Source organism: Ictidomys tridecemlineatus, chromosome 11, assembly GCF_052094955.1.
Source record: "Ictidomys tridecemlineatus isolate mIctTri1 chromosome 11, mIctTri1.hap1, whole genome shotgun sequence".
Taxonomy (NCBI): Eukaryota; Metazoa; Chordata; class Mammalia; order Rodentia; family Sciuridae; genus Ictidomys; species Ictidomys tridecemlineatus.
This window is the reverse complement of record NC_135487.1, coordinates 43,125,232-43,144,740: the sequence shown is the minus strand read 5'-3', so window position 1 is coordinate 43,144,740 and position 19,509 is coordinate 43,125,232. Positions and strand designations below refer to the sequence as shown.

General features: G+C 42.5%; 1 protein-coding gene across 2 annotated transcripts in view; it reads right to left on the bottom strand.

Moving 5' to 3' along the window:
• C8a (complement C8 alpha chain) overlaps positions 1-19,509 on the bottom strand; it is a 58,767-nt gene that overhangs the window by 20,655 nt on the left and 18,603 nt on the right. The window contains exons 3-7 of one of the 2 annotated variants that reach the window (XM_040289112.2): positions 17,975-18,119; positions 16,862-17,009; positions 12,225-12,414; positions 10,137-10,337; positions 7,903-8,143 (exon numbers count right to left, since the gene is read on the bottom strand). In XM_040289112.2, coding sequence (XP_040145046.2) covers positions 7,903-8,143; positions 10,137-10,337; positions 12,225-12,414; positions 16,862-17,009; positions 17,975-18,119 — 925 coding nt within the window. The remainder of the gene's footprint in view (positions 1-7,902; positions 8,144-10,136; positions 10,338-12,224; positions 12,415-16,861; positions 17,010-17,974; positions 18,120-19,509) is intronic. The other variant, XM_078026342.1, reaches the window with a different exon arrangement.

Genomic DNA, 19,509 nt, shown 5'->3' with positions numbered 1-19,509 from the left:
CATGCATGATAGCACCTGGACTCTTCAGCTCTTTGGTTCTCTGCCTTCTCTCTACAAAATTGGGGCAAATAACAATACCATTCCTCATAAAACTATTATGAAGGTCCATTTGAATGCCAGATGTGAATGTGTATTTGCTTGACAAATATTAGGAATTATTATATGTAAATACATTTTATTAAAACCAAATACTTCAGTTGATTCTAAGTACAGCGAATGAGAAAACGATTGTTAGTTCACCTGGGGTGGTAACCAATTTGACTGTCCGCAAAGCCAAGTATTCCTGACTATAATCAGATGATGATAACAAAGGGAAACCTGTTACCATCTCAGAACCCCCAGTGAGAGGAACCATGTATTTATCACATTGGTATCTAGACAGTGCTCGCCATGGTAAGTGTGCTTAATATGTGTTTGTTGAATGAAAGGCTAAAGAAATGAATGATAAAGGAGGGGAGAGGGAGGAAAAGGAGATAGAGCTATAATTGACGTGCACTTCAGCAAGGTGTTGTTCACTTCTGTCTCTGTTGTGCATTAGTGGTGGCCAGCTGGCCCAAGCACTCTGCCGGGCAGGGGATGATCAATGATGGTTGGATATCTACACTCTTGCTGGAAGGGTCTTCCCAGGGTCACTGTTATCTGGAATCTATCAGGGTCAGGGATGATGGAGAGCAGGCATGGATTTGGGCAGCATTGTTAACACTTTGAAAGATAGTGATGAGAATTCAATGTGACCTTGATAAATGGGAAGTGTGGTCTCTCCAAAACTGGATGAAGCTCTGAAGACAGAAATGAATGATCTTGATCAAAACAATGGGCAGGTGGAGGAGGAGGCGCGATTGCTGAGCCAAAAGTATCGGCCACCGCGGGCAGGACATACTGGTAATGATGTCCCTAACGTTTGAACATATTTCAGGGCTGACCCATTTCAGAACCCGATGAGATAGATCTTCTCCTTATTTACAATTTACAGGTAGGAGAACAATTAATATTCCACAATTAACCCTTGGAAAGTTGGGAATAATAGCATATATTAATAGGTGAAGATATCACTGACATGAATCGCATGTGGTTTGTCCCCTCCAAAACTCATATTAAAATTGAATTCCTGCTGGGCATGGTGGTGCATACCTGTAATCCCAGCAGCTTAGGAGACTGAAGCAGGAGGATTGTGAGTTCAAAGCCAGCCTTAGCAAAAGTGAGGTGCTAAGCAACTCAGTGAGACCCTGTCTGTAAATAAAATACAAAATAGGGCTGCAGATGTGGCTCAGTGGTTGAGTACACCTGAGTTCAAATCCCGGTTCCCACCCCCCAAAAATTTAATTCCTAATATCACAGTGGGAGAGGTAGGAAGTTCTCTAAGAAGTGAACAGGTCGTTAAGAAGGATTCATGCCTTTCTCATAGGAATGAGTTCATTCTTGCTAGACTTGGATGTTATAAAGTGCTTCATCAACTCTGAATTCACCCACTTCCTCTCTGCTTTTCTGCCAAGTTATGATGCAGCACAAGGCCCCCACCAGAAGCTAAGCAGATACCATGCCATGTTCTTAGACTTACCAGCCTTCAGAAACTTGAGTCAAAATAAATCTATTTTTTATAAGTTACCAAGCCTCAGGTATTCTTATAACAACAGAAAATGGACTAAGACAAATATCAACATATTACAGTAATTACAGGTCACATTTTTCAGACCTTTACTCTATGTCAGGCACTGGGCCATATGTTCACATAGATAATTTCATTTCATATTCATGACAACTGTATGAAATGTGTATTGTTGCATTTAGAAAAGAGGTAACTGAGCCACAAAAATGCTAACTAATTTGCCAGTGGGTCACATGGCTGATCAATGGTGGGGGTAGGACTTGAAACAGGCAATCTGATTTAGCAGCTACTTCAGCAATTTATTGAGCTCGCATTAGAGTGCAGGCAGTGCGCTGAATATTCTCTGTGGATAAGTCCACTTATTCCTCATGACTACTCTATGAGATAAATGAAAACATGTCCAGCTCACAGGTGAGGAAGCTGAGATATAAAATATTAAATAATCTACCTGGTGTCACACAGTGAGTGACAGTACCTATGCTTTTAATCACTATGCTATATTAATATCCTGCATTAAAGAGAAAATATCAAATTCTTAGCATGTAATATGCAATTATTCTCAAACCCTGGTTATCATTCTTATTTGGTCTTTAGGAAGCTAAAATTCATAGAGATTAAGAATATTAATCAGTGACTAAGTGGTAAAACCAGAAGTGTCTGGCTCTACAGTTTAGGTCAGTTTAGACCACATCACTCATGGTTCTGAAGGCTGGTAAGTTTAGTTTTTTAATTCCACAAACTGTGGTCAGTTGCCTTTGATATCCACTGAGTCCATCAAAATTTGTAATCCATCATAACTATGGTTTGGACCATGTTTTACTTAGCAGTGCTTTTTGTAACCATTGTCTTGGTTAATTCTCATGATAACCTTTTGCAGTAGTTACAATGGTCCCTACATTAGTGATGGGAAAACTGACTCAGAGATGTGAGGTATCAGCTTCAAAAATGGCAGAACTTGGATGAAAAACATACCTCTGAGAAAAGAATCCCTTCCACTCCCATGCTGCCTACGATGGGGCCTGAGCACACTACTGTTTCCTTCACAGCAGAGCATGCACACAAGCTGTTTTCTGTAAGGTCTTTGCAAAACCCTTACATATGGCCACAAATCATAGAATCACAGTCTTTGGAGTCTTGAGGTCTCTCGGCTGAATTTTCTATTCTGTGCAGGGTTTTCATTACAGCACTCCTGCGAGAGGAATCCTGTCGTATTTCCTTAAGTTAATCAGTAGGAACCATTCTAGTTCGTGTTGCGTTTTGGGGAGACTAAGAGCACCTGAGCTGAAACAAATGTGCCAAGCCCTATCTACATGAGCAAAAAAAGAGAGAAAAAATAAGTCCAAGGTGGACCACTTAGTCTAGAAGACATGATAGAAGATCCATCTCACTATTGATGCTTTCTTCATTTTGCATGCCCCTTGGTGAGAGGGAAGCTACACAGAAAACAGGGCAGCGTTGTCCAGTGGTAGAAGAGAGAATGGAGAGGAGAGGAAGGGATAGGTGGTGGACACTGAAAGGGTGACTAATGAGATAGGTGGGAAGAGGAAGGGAGGAGGTCAACGTTATTCCCACACTGTGAGATCTAAGGCCAGCTGGAATGCAAGGGGAGAAAAGGTGACTTTAATTTAGAATACCTTGAGTATTTTCCATTGACTAGTGATATGACCTTTCGCCTATAAAAATGAGAACACGTCTCCTCTCTCCCAGGATCATTGAAAATATTAAGATGGAAGACTAGAGTAAAGGCATTTAGTGTAGAGCTTGGCACATCAATATTTTTGCACCTATCTATCAGGAAGTCGGTGATGCTTCTGGTAGAGAACATATTCAGAAGAGGAGCTTGCAGGGTTTGGGGTGAGAAAGCTGTGCTGTGACTGCCTGGGGGTGCCACAGTCCTCTCTTCATTCAAGAATCCCCATATGTCACCAGGCATGGTGGTGCACACCTGTAATCCCAGCAGTTCAGGAGACCGAGGCAGGAGAATCCTGAGTTCAAAGCCAGCCTCAGCAATAGTGAGGCACTAAGCAACTCAGTAAGACCCTGTCTCTAAATAAAATACAAAATAGGGCTGGGGATGTAGCTCAGTGGTTGAGTGCCTCTGAGTTTCAATCCCCAGTACAAAAAAAAAAAAAAAAGAATCCCCATATTTCCAGTTCCTGCAGGCATCTCTACCAGAGGATGGTGTCCCCAGACAAGACAGCAAGACAGCACAGTGTGTGTGTGTGTGTGTGTGTGTGTGTGTGTGTGTGTGTGCACCTCGTGTGTGTGGTAGAAATATTATTTCCAGAAAAGAGAAATTTATATTTCCTAATCCATACCCCGTCCATGGCAAATTGTCTCAATTCTGCTTTTAAATGTGTCCCATCTCTGTTATGTTCTCCTACTTTATTCTGGATCCTTCATCTGGACATCAGTAAGAACCTTCTCAGTATACTTCCTGTGTCTACTGCAACCTCCTCTAGTCTGTGTTCTGCCCAGCAGTGGAGTGACTAGCTGACACATGGATTAGCTCATAGCACTGCCCTGGGGTCACCCACTTCACTGCAGATATGCCCCATTCTTCTTACCATGGTCAGCAAGACCCTTTGAGCCTCTCTAGGTTTCTTCCACCCTCAGTTCCTGCTGTTCTTCCCTTAGCTACAGGTGGCCTTTTTCATTCTCCATCATCCCACACTCCTTCCTCTTTCACAGGCTGTCTACTCTGCCCAGACACCTTCCCCTTGTCTTTGGTGTCTCCTCTTCATCCTTGGACTCCCACCTCGGCTTGGATTTCACTTCTTCAAACACACTTTGTCAGACCATTCTGAGCTGAATATCTCTTCCCACCAGGGCAATTATTCTGTTTCTACAACTGCATTTTCTACATGACTGTTACCCTAATTTGCAAGTATATATTGATGGATTGGTTCACTCAACACGAGTTATTAAGCCCCACTATGTGCCGGACACCTTGCTAGAAAATGAATTTTCATCAAAGCACAAAAAAGATGAAATCTCTGCTCTCATGAGATGCATATTTCCACAAACAGGAGATTGGCAGTAAACAAATAAGTAACTGAGCAAAGTAGTGAGTGTATAAATAGTGGTATGCTGAGAATTAAGATAGGGCCATGGAACAGTGTGTCATGGTCATGTGGTAAGGAAAGGCCTCTCTGAATAGGTGGCACCAAGCTGAGATCTGCATAAGAATACTGCTCAGCTCACCTTGGTGGAAAGGACAAGTACAAGAAATGTGCAGCTCTCAGAAAGACTGAGGTGAAAACAAGCTTGGGGTGTTGGCAGTGCTACAGATGCAATGGCAATGACCAAAAAAGCAAGAAAATAAGTAAAAGAAAAGCTCATGACATTCCTGCCATATCCGGATGAGAGAGATGGCTTCTTTAGACGAGTGAGATGACAATGGAGAGAGGGAGGACAGATGTCCATGTACACTTTAAAATTAAAGTTAACAGATCTCAGTGATGAGAGGCAGGAAGGAAAAGGGTTGGGCATTTAGCTTCTTCCACTGGAGGATGAGCTTCAAAAAACAGGGACCATAGTGATCTTGTTCACCTGGCACTGAATGTGGTCGAATGAGTGAATGTATGTGTGAACCTTCCATGGGAGAAGGGGCAGAGGAAGGTAAGGGCAGGTTTCATAGAGGTGAGGATGCCCATATGAGGTTCAGAAAGGTGATCTGAAGTTTGTCAGGTAAGCGAGACAGGGAAGAGCATCAGAGGATGAGGGAACGGCATTGCAAAGGAGGCAGGAAACATACAAAATAAACAGAACAGTGTCACTGAATCCTTCATCTGCCCAAGGTGAACTGTCAGCTCTGCAACTGGGCCAGATTCCAGAAAAGCCAGAATGGAGAATACACGGCTGTTTTTGTCACACCCTGATACCAAGACAAATAATGAAAGCTCGAAAGATCATAAAGGAGGAAAAAAACAGCAAAAAAACCCACTCAAATCCAGAAGTTCAAGCCCCAGACTATACAGATTCCTGCAGAAAGTAGAAAGCTGTCATTTGTCGCCCATGAGAAAGTTCTGGGACTTCATTGAAGTCTAACATCACATTCCCAAAATCCATGACTCCCCTTGATTTGTTTGATGCATGGCCCCATGCCATCTTTGGGGGAGAAGCCTTTAATATATGGGACATATTAGAAAAAAAAAAAAACAGTCTTATGCATCCTTCGGGACAAACCCAGAGAGGATCTGAGACAAACTCGAGGACAAAAGATTCCCCCAGAGCAGAGCAGTGTGCTTCATTTCAATCGTTCCATACCAAGCTCAGCCATTTGAGGACATGAAGGTACCACCCAGGATGTATCTTAGATCAAGCACTTAATAGAACATAAATTAAAGTCATGTAGATCAAAGATAGAGAAAGAGAAAAAAAAATGGTCACAGAGAGGAAAGGCAGAGGAAAAAAAAAAGGGGGAGAAATGGGAGACCGATGACTGGAAAGAAAGGAAATGAGAAAGAGGGGATGAGAGACAGAGACCCAGAAAACTAACCAAACATCAGATCCAGAGAAAGGGTGTAGGCCATGCAATTTGTCAGAGGGAGAGGAGGTAGATGTTTTTGTTCTTTGTAGGTTAATATGTAAATGACATTCTGATTTATTAGCGGTCTCCAGCAGATGAGGTGATGATTAGCACATTTCCATATTTATAGAAAAGCAACACTAACTTTCCAGATTTATAGAAAATCAGCTCTTCACAAATAGCAAATTGTGCTATTATCGACATATGGTTTTCTATAAACAGAGTTGAGGTAATTATCCCTGGGACAATTTGTCGGTGGGCTCCTTTTGAATATTAACCACATTGGAAGCCCATGTCTGCCCCCACACAGATTTTAAAGAAGGAGGGGCCACTGCATACCCAAGGCAATTAATTAGTAATCCCACCCTAAAGACAAGAGCCCGAATGAAAGGCTATACCAAACCACCATGGGTAATTAAATTAGCTTCCTGAGGAGCCTCCCCACTTGTATGGCTAAAACTGGGGTAACAGCTACCTCCAAGTGTTGTTGTCAAAGTAAAAAGAGAATATCTGTCCTTGTACTTGGAACCTAGGCAGTGCTCACCAAACATTAACTCTTTCTCATCCCTCACATTTTTTAATGATTCTAAAAGGACTCACTTGAATACAGTCTTTCTCTTTTTTACAGTGATCCATAGTAAGCTGTTTATTGTGTATTATTATACAATGCATGCATACTTATCTCTATTTAACTAGAAAAACTTTCCTGAAGCAATAATTTAACTTCAGCCCCTGTAATCCACAAAAGCACCAGACATAAGGCTTACTTTCACAGATCTTGCTATTTAGATGAGGAGGAAAAAAAAATCACATTTGGACAATGTTTTTTAAAGTATAAACTGTATGAAATTTATATGAATGTGTTTTTTGGTTTTTTTTAAAAAAAAAAGGAGTGACCAGCCTGGGCTGGTACAGTCAAGGAAATGTCTTGAAACTATGGCAGTTTGACCTTGGCTTTGCAATTCTGATAGATCTCTTAACCTTCATTCATTTATTGAATTGGTTAGTGGTTCTCAAGCTGTAATGACCATCAGAATCATCTGGAAAGCTAGTGAAAATAAATTCCTGAGCTCACTTCAAGAGTTTCTGATTTGATTTAGTTAGGTTTGGAATGGGGGCTGAGAAACCATCTAACGAGCAAATTCCCAGGTGATGCTATGTGGCTAGCTGGAGAGCCACACTGGAGGAGCAATGTTCTAGGAGGTTGAGTGAGATGGTGAAGGTTGTTGATGTCACACTAGGTGCTCAGACATTATTCTTGCCATTCAGGATATTAGGCAAGGAAGTAGTACCATAAATCTATGAGCAGAAAGATCTGTCTGGCAGGATTGTTGAAAATGAACCAAGGAACCTGCCCTAAGGGACCACTCAGGAACTTATGCCGTAAGTAAGAGATGAGAGCCCAGTCTACCATTGAAGACAGAGAAGACAGATGGATGAGAAAGAGCTGGAGGTCTGTAGAGATCCACAGGGGATCTGAGTGACTGGTTTTACAAATCCATATATAAAGGGAGTTTTCACACTGTAAATTTAAAAATCTCCAATTTTTTTTTAAAGAGGTAACTTGGAGGTAAAGGGAAGCACATTATTTAGGAGGTCTAGATGAATGAGTTCAAATCCTGTTTAGTCATTCTACCTTTCTGGATCTCACTTCCCTGGAAATAACAAGACTTATGTTACCTGATAGATTTATCAAGAACACTCAATGAGATCATCCAGGCATAAGCATTGGCCATGGTGTGTATGCAGTTTCTGCGTTACTTACCAAGCAATTCCATTTTTTCTTTGTTGAGCACCAGGATATATTCATAAGTGCCACCCATGGATCCAGACGTGATGTAGTGGGTGCCATAGTCGTTGATGAACTTGGCGTACATGCCATAATTGTACTGCTCTGGAAGCTCCATTAACGACTGCAGCATTCCTTCATCCAGCATGATATTCTGTCTCCTCATCTTAAAATGGGCAGTCTGCACCTTCGTGAAGATTCTCATGAAGCTGTATTTCTGCCAGCAGCCACCATTCAAGAGGCAAACGAACAGAGAGCATTTACCATGAGATAATGCAAAAGGCTAGTATTTAGTAATCAAGGAAAATATGTGAACATAAATACATATAATTACTATTAGATTTTACAAGCATGTATTGGACAGCAGGGTGTGCCAGACTTTTTCTTCCAAGTCCTCATCTCTTATCCCTCTGCCCCTGCCCAGGTCAAGTTCTTATCAGCTCCCACCTGGGTTAGTCCTTACAGGGGCCTCTCCACTGTGCCGCCCCCCCCCCCGCAATCTTGACTTCAGTCCATTGTCACATCTATACCTCCCCCAGTTCTAAGCAAAGCACTACACTGTGGGGTCTCATATGAAAATTCCATGTATCCATTGACAATTGTGCTTAGAATGGTTTTTCCAATGTGGTGAAATATCCTTTAATGTATCCAACAAATACCTATTGTGCCTATAGTTGAATGCATTACCCTCCATGCAGAGGGTATAATCTGAATGAGGTCAACCCCTGCCATCAGGGAGCATACAGTGTAATGTAATCTTGTTCTACTAAGTAATAAAGAAAAGCAGGAGCCTCATATAATTAATAAGAAATAGCACCAGAAGGATGTGGGTTGGTTTTCAAGGAAAAAGATCATGTATGGACGTCACTTCCAGGTACTACAAACCTTGATTCAGAGCAACAGTGAACATTTGAAAAGGCTACTAGCTTTTAGAAAGTCCATATTAACACGCTATATAGCCAGACCTCAGAGTACCCTTTACCCTTCGGATCAATAGCTAATTTATGCAAGGCTCCATATCTCAGTTTATGTTTGTTGAGTAATTCAATTGTTATGAGTGTATTTTCATCATCCAAGATCAGTTTTTGAATCCCAACTAGATCCAAAGTCCTGATATCAGTGCTGTTGAGGCTTATTGTGAACTTCTAATCAATTCAATAAATAGTTCCCTGGCTCCTGATTCTCTCTCCATCCTCATCTCTCCCTACGTTCCTTCCCATCCTGTGCTTCAGCCAGATGAAGCACTTTGAATCGCAAGTTCTCATGAGGCTTTCTCTGTCTCTGAGCCTTTGTGTATGCTGATTCCCAGGCCTAAAACATGGCTCTGATGTGGCTATTAAGTGTCCCCAAAGATCCATGTGTTAAAGGATTGGTCACTGTTGGGGAGTGATGGGACCTGTAGGAAGTGGAATCTAGTGAGAAGTCCTTAGTTCATTAAGGGATGTGACCTTGAAGGGGATCATGGGACTCTAACCCCTTCCTCTTTCCCTTTTCACTTCCTAGTTCATGGTGTGAGCAGTTTGCTTCACTATGTGCCAATCACCATTACTATCCAGCACCCCCACCAGAGGCTCAAAGCCATGAGTCCACCCCATCTTGGACCAGGACCTCCAGAATGTGAGCTAAATAAACCTTTCTTTTTATAAGTTAATTATATCTCAGGCATTTAGACTAATCTAAATGTCCTTCTTCAACTTGTACCTCCCTTTGGACAACTTGTACTAGTCTTTGAATCTCAGCTTAGATGGATGTCCTTTCCTAAAGGAAGCAGCTTGACCCCTCCAGATAATAGGTCCTTAGTGGTGAATGTTTGATGGATAAATGAAAGATTTATTGAGCATGCCAGCTCTCTTATCTATTTGGATAAAGTGAGGCTTGCTTTTCCAAGTCAAATTTAGAAGTTCTTGCTGTTTCTCTTTATCACATTACCATTCTATGCATTTCCCTGTGTGCTTCAGGTAACCATGAAAAAGGATGGGGGCGAAGTGATAAGAGCTCTAGTCCTATCGTTCAATTTTATTCCCTTTGTGATGATTCTGTGTGCAAAAGCGTAATAAGAAAAACAAACATGATTACCACTGATCAGACATTTCCAATTACACAAGCAAATTAAGGTTCAATTACTACTGTACTTTTTAATGCAATTAAGGTAATACGTGTTCAGTGTAGATTATGGAATACTGTGAGACACAGGCATTATGCTTTAATACCTTCTCATTATACTTGCTTAACTTATTCAAGACTGAAGAGTCTTCTGAGTCAGATACACCCACACCCACTGTTATAGGGGTGTCAGACACGCCGATGCCAAAGCTGAATCCATTTGACCTAAACCTGTCATTTTTCACTTTGGAAAAAAGGTCATTGGCATCATCGTACAACTCTGAGGAGATCCCAGTATCTGCCAGGGCCTGAAAGAAAAAAAATTAGCTTTTTGCACACAAAGCGATCTTAGCTATCTTTCAATTCATACTTAATATCTCATTCTTTGCTTTGTCAAATATTGAAAGTTTCAGATTATTGTATATAACTCTTTTAAAAGGCTAACCCAGGCATCATGGATACTCACTAAAATATGGAAAACACAACCATGTTAGTGTTTAGTGAAATATTTATTTAGATACTGTGTGTATGCACATACATACACACACACACATACACACACACACAAGACGGTTCTGATAAAATGCTATTGTTTTAAGCATGGCTTTCTTTGTGGATGGCTCATCCCTCCTGGAGGAGGGTTCTGCAATGGTGAAACAGAAAGCCATCTTGGGCATAGTCCTTGGAGGAGAGTGGCAAAGAAGGCCATGCTGATTCTAATATTCGTAGGTAGTGGTGAACTATAGTGCTGCCCCCAATTTTGTTATAAGCACACAATCAGGTTGCACTGCTCTGCTGACTTGAACTGAGGCAAGGTCTCACACCTTGCTTAAGCCATAGAAGCCTTCAGAATATAGTTTGTTCTGCAAAACTGAGAGCATTGGTTGAAGTGGAGCCTCCATGGGTGGGAGTGCCTAGGTATCTACCATGCTCAGAGTCTCCTCTCCACCTGAGGATGGACAGAAAGTATCACCAAGGCATTATAGTTTCCATCCACTGGGACTTGAGAATCCTTTGTGACCACAGCAAGGCCTTGTCTATCTTGCCTAATCCATAGACCCTAGGTCTTCCTCCAGATTGGAAATTGGCATTGTCTAATGTCTTCCATCTTAGTTCAACCATAGGCCTGCTTGGGGAAGTAGACGTCTTCAAAACAGACCCCACAACCCTGGTAAGAACTTTGTCAATACTTTTCTCTTGAGAAACTTAGGGTTGGGGAGGATGTGCCTAGATAATTACTTAAAACCCTGATGTCCTGCCATCTGTCTCTATGGATATAATGAATGTGAGTACATACACATGATGTGTATATGTCCATCTTCTCGATGATGAATAGCCCTTGTTAGAGTTTCCATAGACAGACCCGGTCTCTGCCACCTACCACAGCACAGCTGTATGCAGGACGCTTCATTCCTTCACATCTTTTTCTTTATACCTAAAGTGGAACTATAATATCTATCCCACTATGTTATCTATGTGAAAATAGGGGATTTGACACTTGTAAGCACTCAGCAAGTTTTGTTGAATGGGCATCTCACCCAAAGATGAGGGGTAAGAAAATGAATGACCATGAGCAGGCTCCAGAGCTGGTCATGAGTTTCATTCTATTCTGAGAGACCAAGAGACCCTAGGATTTTAGAGTTGGATAGTCTTAGGCATCATTGACATGTTGCAAGCACTTTTGAACAGAAGAGCTCTTTTTTTCAAACAAAATCACATACAAAAAAAAAAAAACCATGAAAATAATTAGTGTGAGTTACTCTTGGCAAAGCAGAAGTATAAGGCTCAGGACCCTGTCCATCTATGTCCACCATCTGCTTTACAGCTGAGGAAAGTGGGCCCAGGGAGGAGTAATGGGTTTATTGCTCAAGGTCTTAGGGACCTATACTCAAACACAGCCATTAACTTGGAACTAGGTCTTCTGACTGGCAGCCCAGAGAAGAGGGCCGACATCTCTCTTGTCAACTTTGAAGTAGAGCCAAGACTGGATGGATGGGTGACCACATTTATGGCCTCTCCTGGGCCCTGTTCTTGCCTCTCAGCACCCTCCATACTGAGCATGTGTTCTGGGTAATCTTCAGCCACCAACAAACTCTACAGAAAACAAAAGCTTCCAGACCAAGGCAATTCCACCAACAAGCCTCTTTATCCCTGCCCTACCCTACAGTGGCCTGAGGGTCTCTGTTCAGACTTACTTCAAAGTGGTACTTCAGGAAGTTGTATGGTTTCTGAAAGTACTTCTCATCCTCTCCATAATAGAGACGCTCACAGGTGGGGTCATACTGCAGCTTTCTCCATTCCCCATTGTATACTAGCTCACACTGGCCACCATAATACCTGGCGTCGTACACACTCTGAGCTTCTTTCTGAGTCAGGATATTGTACCTGCATTGAAAAGACAACTTCTGGGAAAAGAATTTTGGAAGGCAAAGCTAATAAAACATATCACCCTCTGGAACCTGTTGCAGCTATAAATTGAGTATCTTGTTTCTCAACTGTGTTCTGTGGAGATCTAGGGTTCCTCCAAGTACTTTAAGGGTATACAGCAAGGTTAGGTATCCCTGGGATGCTGAGTGGGCTGGGCCTGGGCTCCCAGGTTCCCTTTAACCAAAGCATCCAGACAACTCTGTTCAACATCTGAACCAGCTCCTTTATAAAGGAGACACCCCTAAATTGTAAGTTAGAAATGCACACAGTTATTAAGAATACATAGTACTTCTAGCTGTGTGACCACAGGCAAATCATTTAATCCCTCTGTTCCTTAGATTAATCATTTGTAAAAAGCAATTAGTAATATCCTCACAGAGTTAAATATGAGTTAAAACATGCAAGGCACTCATAGCCGTGCTTAGCATATATTAAGTGCTGAATAAGTATTGCTATTTTTATTATAAGCATTATTCAAAAACAGGCCCTGCTGCTGAAAAAAATTGGTTTGGAATATTGGATGTAATGCATAGTGCTAAGGCTGAGACTCTAGTCCTTAGGTAATTGTCTCTGAAGCAGCATGTGATATCCGATGGTGCACAGTGTGAAAACCAGGGAGTCTCCTGTGTAATTCCCAGCTCTGCCACTTCTTGCGATTGTGACTTTGTTAACACAAAAAAAAATTTTTTTGAATTGGGTAAGAGTTCTAAGACCAGACAATCAAAGCTCCTCATGTTACAGACAATAAAATTTTTGCTGTCTTCATCTCCCAAACTCCTATTTAGCCTTCAAGATCCAACCCCAATGTCACCTCCTCTAAATGACCTTTTGCAAGCTCTGGACACAGTTAACTCCTCTCTGTTCCGATGGCATTTATTACCTCTGCATTCATCATGATTGCTTATGCCGTCTTCAATAAGGAACAAAGGCAGAAGGGAATGAGGAATAAACTGTGAATAAAACCTACCTCAAAGAATAAATGAATAATTACAGAGCACCTGACATATGGTAGAAATTCAATATATGTTAACTTCCTTTTTCTCTTCTTTTCCCTACCTCTTTCTTCTATTAGTGGAAGTGATGTAATAATGGCTATGATGAATTGAATACATACTAAACTAGACATTTAGCATACATTAACTTTAAACCTCATGACAATTTTGCAAATGCAAAAATTGAAGCTCAAAGAAATTAAGAAACTTGCCTATAGTCACAGCTGGATTTTTTTTTCCTAAGATGTTTTTGACAGTAAATCTGAGTTCCTTACCTTTATTCCACCCTGCAATTTCTATCTCACTGCTGATTGAACATATTTCTGCCTGTAGCTTATAAATATAGCCTCTGAACAAACCAAACAAAAATTCACAGCAACAGTGACCCCTAGGATTATACTGTAATGGCTAAGCATTAGGAAAACCCACATATCTTTGGAAAAGCTGGTTGCAAAAGCCCCAGTGAAAATGAAAAGGCATAGTCAGAGAAATTCTACCCTTCAGAAACCTACCCTGCAGAAATAATCACACATGTACAGAAGCATGTGTATAAGGATGTTCATTGAGGCATTGTTTATGAGAGGAGAAGTGGAAAAGAATCTCTTTCAATAGGAAGTATTCAAAAAAAATTGGTAGTTCTAGAAGGAGAGGTAGCAAGTATATTTATATAGGGCCAGACAGTAAATATGTTAGACTTTGCAGGACATAGGTGTGTGTTGCAGCTGCCTTACTCTGCCATGGCAGAGTGAAAGCTGTGTTCTAATAAAACTTTATTTATAAAAACAGCAGACTGAATTTTTCTCTTCAGGCCATAGTTTGATGACTCCTGTTTTAAAGCACTATGTTGCTTAGGAAAGGGAGATAGAAAATAATGGGTAAGGGACCTTCAAACTGTATTATTAGATGAAACACAGCAAGTTATAACAATATGTAAAGTGTGATCACATTTATGTAAAGTTTACCTACATCTTTAATGAACAACACATATAGATCTATAGATCCGTTTTCCAAACAGTGTATGGTGCCATTGCATTTTTTTAAATCTGTTCTGGAAGAACCTGCACCAAACTAAATAGAGTTCAGCACTAGGCTGGGAAGGGACAGGGGGTGATTGGGTGAGGTGCAGGTGTGAGGGGGAGGGTGCATAAAGACCCTAGGTTTTTACTTCAAGCTTATTTAACAGTAAATTAAAAATCTGAAACTAGGAAATGCTTAAATTCCAAGAAAGTCGCTGAGATCTTGAGATGCACAGAAGAATTTAGGAAAGGTGTTTGAAATGTTCCTACCTGTTCTCACAGGAGAAAATAGTCATAGTCAGTCATGTTTTTGCCAATAAGGAGGGAATGAGGCAGGCGTGGTGGCACATGCCTGTAATTCCAGCTACTCAAGAGGCTGAGGCAAAAGAATTGCAAGTTCAAGACCAGCCTCAGCAATTTACAGAGACCCTAAGCAACTTGGTGAGACTAAGAGAAAAACTGGAGATGTAGCTCACTGGTAGACCAAGCCTGGATTCAATCTCCACTACCAAAAAAAAGGAATGGAGGACATTTTTCAGTACAGTGCCTTGATATTTCATGTTCAACTCTGTTCAGAGCCTTTAAAGAAATAATTAAATTAAAATGAAGTCAGTGTAGGTGGTGTCCTTTTAAGAAGATGAAATCAGGACCCAGACCATAAGACTGGGTGAAGACAAGGGAGGGGTGGCCATCAATGAGCCCAGGAGAGAGGCCTTGGGAGAAATCAACCCTGCTAACATCTTGATCCCAGGCTTCTGGCCTCCAGAACTCTAAGAAAATCAATTTCTGTGGTTTAAGCCACCCAGCCTGAGGTATTTTGTATGACACCCTAGGAAACCAATATAACTGAACTGAAAGAAGACAGAATTTGCTCATCTTTTCATATTCATGTGTTATAAGCCCTTGCAGGCTTTAGGACCATCTAGTAGGTGAGTTGATATCTTATAGCAAGGAATCCCTGATAAGCGACAGCTGCCTGTCACAGAACTCAAACCGCTCCTTAGACGGACTGCCACATGGCTGGGTCACTTGTGACAATCACTACATCTCCTCCCGTTTCCTTATCTCTAAGGAACTGGCTGGTCATAGTGACATGTTTCAGTGCAGCCAGTACTCAGTGAGGGTCTTCTAGAAGACAGGCTCTGACCCAGGGCTGGGGAGGTGAAAGATGAGTCACATGCAGCCTCTGCCCTCAGAGCTTAGATTCAAGTTAGGGGACAAGACCCAGGGCAAAGACAGAGTGGCAAGGAGCTGACAATACAAAATGTTACCAGAGATGACAAAGAGCACTCAGCCTGGGCAGACAGACACCCCAACAGACCTCCCTAGCCCTTCTGGGTATGTGGTGGGACAACAGGATATACGGGAGGCTTTGGAGCAATGGGAGGAGACTTAGCCACCCTAGGCAAGCAGGCACACTGTGAAGCTTACTGGTACCACTGGTCTGTCTTAACAAAGTAGCACGGATGGGTGACTTAAAAATCAGAAATTTCGTTTCCCATAATTCTGGAGACTGAAAGTACAGAACCAAGGTGTCCTGTTTGCCTTCTGGTGAAGGCCACTTCCTAGCTTAGGGACAACTGCTTTCTCTGTCCTCTCACACTTCTTGGCTCTGGTTTTGCATATGCACACCAGTCTTCTTGGGTCAGAAACCCACCTGATGGCCTCATATAACCTTAACCACCTCCCTAAAACCCCTGCTCCAAATATAGCCCCTTGGGAGGCTGTAGTTTCCACGCAGGATTGCGGAGGTGGAGCATAAGTTAGTCCATGTTACCAGATAAGGAATGAGCCAGGTTGGGAATAGGAAGAAGGACATTTCAGGAAAAAAAAAAGAAAAAAAAAAAGAAACCAAATTAAGGTTCAAAGGGAGTATGATATGTTCAAGAAACTGAGCCTGAACTTAAGGTGCATGGAGAGAAATTAGAATCAAGGCTGATTTAATCTCAACAGATAAAGTCCCTGTCACCTGGGAGTTGAAGCCAGCAATGTCAAAGTGGAGGGTCCAAGCCCCTCTGTGTCTCACCCGTTTTCTTTGCGTCATATCACACTATTAACTGTTTACACAAGCGACTGCAGTGCAAAGCAGGTTGTGAACAGGGCTCTTGGAAAGGACACTTGCATTAGGGAAGGCTTCATAAGATGTCACTTCCTGAGTGGGCCTTGGAAGTGGAATTGGTGTTGGGGGATGAGGAAGAGCAGAGTGGGAGAGTGGAAGGAAAGGAGGGTCCTCTGGGAGAATCAAAGGAACAGCATAGTCACGTACAGAGTCAGGCCACCTCGGAGAACAGTGAGAACCACTCACAGGCTGTACTTCAGAGGAACCCCCCAAACTAACGCTCATGACGGGAGAGAAATCATTCCCTGCCCCTGAACAGCCAGGAGGCAGGCACTCACCCCAGGGCTGCCCTCTCTGAGCCTGGAATCGGATCATACTGGCTGCAGTCATTTTCTGTGGCCCTGACATCTTCACAGTTGTCCTCGTCAGAGCCATCAAGGCAGTCCCTGTCTCCATTACACACGAGGTGGCGTTTCAGGCAGCGACCTGAGAGAGGGAAGATGCTCCTGAGAGAGAGAAGATGCTCCTGAGAGCCCCTCCCTATGACCCACATTCGAATTCACCAAGCCATTTCCACCTCTGAAGTAGCCCTCCCATCTGCTCCATCCTCTGTCTGTACCACCTCTGCCCTCCTCCCCCCATCACTAGCTCCCACCTGCAGCCCCCCAGCTCTGGCCTGCCTGTGCCTCCCTCTCCAACTAAGCCTTCGCATTGCAACCCCTGGGGAATCTCTCTAAAATGCCAGTCTGGCCGTATCATCCCCTTGCTCTGTATCTGCAGTGGCTATCCATTCCTCTCCTTCCAAACATGACAGTCTGGCTTCTGGTTACTATTTGGGTCTCAGTGGCCCTCACCTGTCTCACTTTCCAAAGCTCTGACATGCAAATGTTCGAAAACAATCAAGTTTTCCTAAATCCCTGTGTCTTTGCATTTTCTTTCTCCTAAAAGCTTATATTTCATTTTCCAAGTCTCAGCTCAAAACCGTTTTGAAGACTTCCCTGATTCCCCAAAGCAGATTTGGACACTGTCTGCTAGGGAGTCCCAGGTGACTGTGTGCATATACCCATTACAGTGGCAATTGATTCCTTGGAGTCTCCCTCCCCAACAGAATAGGAGCACCTCAAACTCAAGTACATTATTTTTCTTATGTCTATATTAATAGCAGGTATTTCACAAAATATGGCACAAAGTATGTACCCTGTAAATTCTTGTTCAATGAGTGGATGAATGAATGAATTGAACCTTTTCTGAAGAAATCAACTAGTGTTCCTACAAACTTGGGCTGCTGGCCTGACTAAAATGCAGATTCCTGGACCCCATTCCAAATCAGCAAAATGACAACCTTTAGGGAAGGGGCTGGGAGCCTGTATTTTAACAAGTTCCCTGGGTAAGCGTTTTGCATATTTTATATGACAGGCACAGCTGTTATCCCCCACCCCAGTGCTACTCACCTGTCTCCGTGCACTGGAAATCCTGTCCACACTGTGCTTGTCTTAGACAAGGTGTGGGACTGTAACAGCTGGCTTGATCCCAGACATCACCACTGCATATGGTTCCCCCAAACTTGTTGGGCTGCAAGAGGCTCCGGTATCGGTACTAAATCAAATTTTGAACCAAACACATTGTTGTCAATCAATCAACCAAGATTTGTGCAGGCAGGCTCAGCTCAACATAAGTCAGAACTGTCGAATGAATGAGACCTGTCTGCAAAGCTGTCTTCTGAGGGATGAAGTGCATCAACAGTAGTGCTCCACCAGAGGTGGCACGATCAGCAGCTGGAATATTGGACATGTGCTCCGAGCATCAAATGCAAGACTGGGACAAGAATATTTCATGGGTACTCCTATTTACTACGAAGGACCTCTATTCCCTTCTTCAAATAGTTGATAAGTAGTCATCTTTCAGGATTCCTGGCTTACCTCTCCTAGCAGGCCTTCCTGAACTCAGCAATACATTTTGCAAGCCCACATGCTTCCCTCCCTCCTGGCAGCTGTCATATAAGGTTGCAATGCAGCATCTGCTTATTTGTCTGTCTCTGCCACCAGTCTGGGAGCAATTTGCATAAGTGGGTGGAGGCAGTGAAGGAAAGCCCATGTCTTATCTGGCATCCTATGATTGGCACTTGACCTATGGTCAGGTACAAATTTAGCAGACATTTTTGCTTGTCCTTCATAGTATTCTGCTCATAGATCCCTGCTGTCCCTGGATATATCTCACTGGTTCAGGAGGAGATGATCTCACCCCTTCAGTCACAGGATGTATGAGTATTAACAAGGCCAGGCCCATCAGAGACACACAGCTGCCTGTTTGCTATGCTTGCTTCAGGTATTTTGTGTCTTGAAAAAAATGGCTTCTTTTTATTGGAGCGAAAGGGAATTATGGGCATCAAGTGATCATCTTGGCTAGTAGAAAGAGCCCATCCAAGAGCCAGAGAGACCAAGAGAGCTCTGAAGACTTCATTCAGGATTCCCTGAGTCTAGCATGGAATGCAGAGGTCCAAATATTTGTTGATGGAAGGGTGGGAAGAAGTAAAATACCCACAATCTTGGGGCTCTCAGGTTTCATAATGCTTTTTGTGCTGCGCTTGGGGTCAAGTAGTGGTATAGAAGGAGAAAGCTGAACCTTAGGATATTCAGAGAAATATGCTTCCAGAAGCTTAGAGTCTAGTTGAGAAGATGAAATGTAAAATAATACAAAATATGCTGAATGGAGAGTATCTACCATGTCAGGTAAGAGAATTACAGCTCTCTGTTTTCTCTGCCTCTGACCTTGGCTCAGCCCATAGGCCCATCCATCAAGACTGCTAAGAGGTAATTAAGAAAGTAATGATCTGAACTGTGAATTCTTGACTCTATTTCTTTTGGTTTAAAGTATCAGTGCCTGGTACTTTGTGCCTCAGTTTCCAAACCTGTAAGATGAGGTGATCGACTTCCATGACCTCACTGATGACAATGACTCATGATTCTTTCACATGTGTCCTACAGCT